Source organism: Entelurus aequoreus, linkage group LG18 (assembly GCF_033978785.1).
Source record: "Entelurus aequoreus isolate RoL-2023_Sb linkage group LG18, RoL_Eaeq_v1.1, whole genome shotgun sequence".
NCBI classification, from domain to species: domain Eukaryota; kingdom Metazoa; phylum Chordata; class Actinopteri; order Syngnathiformes; family Syngnathidae; genus Entelurus; species Entelurus aequoreus.
Window position 1 is genome coordinate 5171511 of NC_084748.1, and position 5000 is coordinate 5176510.

Sequence of the window (5000 nt, forward strand, 5' to 3'; positions counted from 1 at the left end):
AGTCAACTCTCATTATTTAGACAGCCTTAGAACCAAAGAATCTGGGAGGACTCCTCCCCGAAATAGGGAGGGTTCCATCCCTACAAAGCTGTTTTTTTCTTAACGCAACACCAACATAAGGTTTTGCCAAATCTGTATGAACCGTTTCATTAGTGGCGTTTTATTTACGTTGTTTCCCAACTGCGTGTGTTGCAGGGAGACAGCGCTGCTGATCGACCCAAAGAACTCCTGCGCTTCCTCCAGGCAGTGGGTGGCGCTGGTGGTGGGTCACGAACTCGCCCACCAGTGGTTTGGAAACTTAGTCACCATGGTAACTGTCCAGAACTCCCTCATAATAGTCCAAATGCCATGAAATGTACATGTGTAACGTGTGTCTGCAGGAATGGTGGACACATTTGTGGCTTAACGAGGGCTTTGCATCCTGGATCGAGTATTTGTGCGTGGACCACTGCTTCCCAGAATATGACATATGGACTCAGTTTGTGTCTGCGGACTACACGCGTGCTCTAGACCTGGACGCGCTGGACAGTAGCCATCCCATCGAGGTATATGGGGACCGGTGGAGGTTACGTATGGCTGTGTGTCTTAAATGGAACACTTAGACCTGAATACATCCACTGTGTACACTGTACTTGAGTCCTGACTTCTAAGGGAATTCAGTCCATCGAAGGTGGGTGGTTCACTTTGTCTGAGACCAGGGTCAGTTTCCACTGAGAAATGAAAGCATACGGGTGCCATTTTGATATTTTTTATTTTCAAAACCATGAAGGCTCCCTTCTATTTTAGTGAACTTTAATTAAGGTCCCAGGGACCTAAAAGGGTCTCAGTCATTAAAGTGTTAAAAATAAGACAGATATATATAAAGTACAGGCCAAAGGTTTGGACACACCTTCTCATTCAATGCATTTTCTTTATTTTCATCATTATTTACATTGTAGATTGTCACTGAAGGCATCAAAACTATGAATGAACACATGTGGAGTTATGTACTTAACAAAAAAAAGGTGAAATAACTGAAAACATGTTTTATATTGTTTCTTCAAAAATAGCCACCCTTTGCTCTGATTACTGCTTTGCACACTGTTGGCTTTCTCTCGGTGAGCTTAGGGATAGGATAGGTCTTTATTGTCATTGCAACAAGTACAACGAAACTATGTTTTCAGCACAAACCCGTTCAAGATTAGACAAACAAAACAGTGTACAGGGTTACAGAACAGGAGCACTGATGGGTCGCCACGAGGCGCCTCATAAAAGGTGGGAAAAGGGTAAAACGCTGGGGAAGAAGATGAGTAAAAAATTACAATCTAGACTGGGCTCCTAAGGGGGCCTAGTCTGGAGTGGGAAAAAACCTCCACGCCATGCACACATAAACATGTTGCATTTAATGACTTAGTTGGAACCCTGGAGGTCGACTGCTGCTATGGAGCGCTGCCAGCCGTCCATCACCCCGAAGAGGAATCAAGCGGTGGTGAAGGCGTGGGATGGGGGAGGGGGGTGCGTGTGTATATGCCCATTGTCTTGGGTGTGTTGATGTAGTGTTCATGTTCATAGGCCTGGGGCCGTTCTGCATGCAAGCAAAAGTTCGACTCCAGGTGTCGTCGAGGAGGGAGGGAATAGAAGCTTGAAGCTCATAGAGAGAATGCCAAGAGTGTGCAAAGCATTAATCAGAGCAAAGGGTGGCTATTTTGAACAAACTAGAATATAAAACATGTGTTCATTCATAGTTTTGATGCCTTCAGTGACAATCTACAATGTAAATAGTCATGAAAATAAAGAAAACGCATCGAATAAGGAGGTGGTGTGTCCAAACTTTTGGCCTGTACTGTACATCCCCAACTGTGAGTGCAATTGTGTAGTCCAAAGACGAGGTACGCGTACGTAAGTGAACCAGCCTACGAGTGCGTGGTGTCTGGTTCTGACTGTGATGCTGCGTGTCTTCTCCAGGTGAACGTTGGCCATCCCTCTGAGGTGGATGAAATCTTTGACGCCATCTCATACAGCAAAGGAGCGTCTGTGATCCGAATGCTGCACAACTACGTAGGAGACGAGGTGGGCGACACATTTTTGGAAAGATCTATTTCACGTCCTTCCCCTTTTCCTCATCTTCTCCTTTTTTGTGCGTGCAGGACTTCAGGAAAGGAATGAACTCGTATTTGTTGAAGTTCCAGCACAGAAATGCGTCGACAGGTAAGACGTTGCCTCGAAGATGGCGCTCAAACAAATGTGTAGTTTTGACCTGCTCCGTGCTCCGCAGAGGACCTGTGGGACTGTCTGGAACAGGCCAGCGGGAAACCCATCGCCAGGGTGATGAGCTCCTGGACCAAGCAGATGGGCTTCCCCATTATTGTGGTGGAACAGCAGCAGGTGAGGTCCACCTGAAAGCGGTTGCACTCTCCCTCACACTGACTTCCTGCTCGTTAAAAGGATGACAACGACCGCGTGCTGAAGTTATCCCAGAAGAAGTTCTGTGCCAGCGGACCACATAATGGCAAGTGTTTGACTCCGTACCCTTAAGTGACCCTTCCAAGTCTTTGTGTGGCTGACGTGGGGCCTGGGCGGCGACAGGTGACAATTGCCCCTGCTGGATGGTACCCATCAGTATTTGTACCAGCAAGGACCTCAAGTGCTCCAAACTCCAGGTTCTACTGGACAAGCCCGAGATCACCGTCACCCTGCCAGGCGTAAGCCCAGACCAGTGGATCAAGGTGAGTGTGTGTGTGTACACAAGGGGTGTCCAAACGTTTTCCACTGAGGGCCGCTCACTGAAAATGAAAGCAACCGTTTTGATATTTTTCATTTTCGAAACCATTAGGGTTCCTCTCAATTTTGGTGAATGTTAATGGTCCTTGGGACCCAAAAGGGTCTCAGTCATTAAAGGGTTATAAATATGTAGTTAGAGATGTCCGATAATATCGGTCTGCCGATATTATCGGCCGATAAATGCGATAGAATGTAATATCGGAAATTATCGGTTCCGGTTTTTTTATTATCAGTATCGGGGTTTTTTTTTTTTTATTAAATCCACATAAAAAACACAAGATACACTTACAATTAGTGCACCAACCCAAAAAACCTCCCTCCCCCATTTATACTCATTCACACAAAAGGGTTGTTTCTTTGTTATTAATATTCTGGTTCCTACATTATATATCAATATATATCAATACAGTCTGCAAGGGATACAGTCTGTGCTTCCAACATTATATATCCATATATATCAATACAGTCTGCAAGGGATACAGTCCGTAAGCACACATGATTGTGCGTGCTGGTCCACTAATAATACTAATCTTTAACAGTTAATTTTACAAATTTTCATTAATTACTAGTTTCTATGTAACTGTTTTTATATTGTTTTACTTTCTTTTTTATTCAAGAAAATGTTTTTAATTTATTTATCTTATTTTATTTTATAATTTTTTTTAAAAAGTACCTTATCTTCACCATACCTGGTTGTCCAAATCAGGCATAATAATGTGTTAATTCCACGACTGTATATATTGGTTGGTATCGGTATCGGTTGATATCGGTATCGGTTGATATCGGTATCGGTAATTAAAGAGTTGGACAATATCGGAATATCGGATATCGGCAAAAAGCCATTATCGGACATCCCTATATGTAATATATTAATTTTTATTTTTTTTTACTTGCTACACTTAAATATCTATAAATCGACTTCAGATCCATCCATTGCACAGGTGTCAAACTCAAGGCCCGGGGCCAGATGTGGCCCGCCACTTCATTTTATTTGGCCCTGGAAAGCCTGGAAATATGTATCAATAAAGTACTGTAACTTTTCTTACTAAATGTATTCTTTCTTTGTATTCTGGGAGAAAAAAAAAAATACTCCATGCACCGTATTTTCCGCACCATAAGCCGCACCTAAAAACCACAATTTTTCTCAAAAGCTGACAGTGCGGCTAATAACCCGGTGCGCCTTATATATGGATTAATATTAATATTTATTTTCATAAAGTTTAGGTCTCGCAACTACGGTAAACAGCCGTCATCTTTTTTCCCCGTAAAAGAGGAAGCGCTTCTTCTTCTACGGTAAGCAACCGCCCCCATAGAAGAGGAAGCGCTTCTTCTACTGTAAGCAACCGCCAAGGTGAGCACCCGCCCCCGTAGAAGAAGAAGCGCGCGGATATTACGTTTCATTTCATTTGTGTGTTTCTGTAAAGACCACAAAATGTCTCCTACTAAGAGACACACGTACAAGGTTCCACTGACTTTTGATATTCATGTGAACCGCACTGTGGATACAACGGGAACACGTACGGTGAATATTTGCACCACAGGGAATGAGAAGTCGTCCTACTGTGGTTCTAGCTTGCCATGCTAACGGCCAGAAACTTCCACCCACGGTGATATTCAAAAGGAAGACCTTGCCAAAAGAACTTTCCAGCCGGCGTCATCATAAAAGCTAACTCGAAGGGATGGATGGATGAAGAAAAGATGAGCGAAGAGATCGGGTGACTTTTTTCACGCAGCTCCGTCCCTGTTGATCTACGACTGCATGCGCGTCCACATCACAGATGGTGTCAATAAACAAGTGAAGCACACCGAAGAAGAAGAATTCGAGGGATTTGTGGATGAGTAATAACTTCAGAAAGTGAGCTTTAAATGTTTTTGTGTGTTGTGTGACACTAACGTATGAGCAACGTTGAGTTATTGATGTTGCTATTGCTCTGCACTATTTTGAGTGTTACTATTTTTGTATTTGCACATTACATTTTGGGAGTGAACAGAGTTGTTAGAACGCTGGTTTGTGATATATTGTTAAACTTTGACTGACCTATCTGACTGTTTTTTTGACATTCCCTTTAGCGTAGCGTAGGTGCGGCTAATAACACGGGGCGGCTAATAGGTAAACAAAGTTTTGAAATATGCCATTCATTGAACGTGAGGCTTACAACACGGGGCGGGGCGGCTTATGGTGCGGAAAATACGGTAATCGCAAATTATGTAAACTTAAATATTGTGTAATAATTAGGGGT

The 5000-nt window shown here is 43.2% G+C and overlaps 1 protein-coding gene across 1 annotated transcript in view; it reads left to right on the forward strand.

The window, feature by feature from the left end:
• Positions 1 to 5000, forward strand: part of npepps (aminopeptidase puromycin sensitive) — a 50694-nt gene that overhangs the window by 27583 nt on the left and 18111 nt on the right. Inside the window, exons 9-15 of the mRNA XM_062026356.1 lie at positions 196 to 310; positions 381 to 545; positions 1945 to 2049; positions 2127 to 2187; positions 2255 to 2364; positions 2425 to 2488; positions 2566 to 2705. Coding sequence (XP_061882340.1) covers positions 196 to 310; positions 381 to 545; positions 1945 to 2049; positions 2127 to 2187; positions 2255 to 2364; positions 2425 to 2488; positions 2566 to 2705 — 760 coding nt within the window. The remainder of the gene's footprint in view (positions 1 to 195; positions 311 to 380; positions 546 to 1944; positions 2050 to 2126; positions 2188 to 2254; positions 2365 to 2424; positions 2489 to 2565; positions 2706 to 5000) is intronic.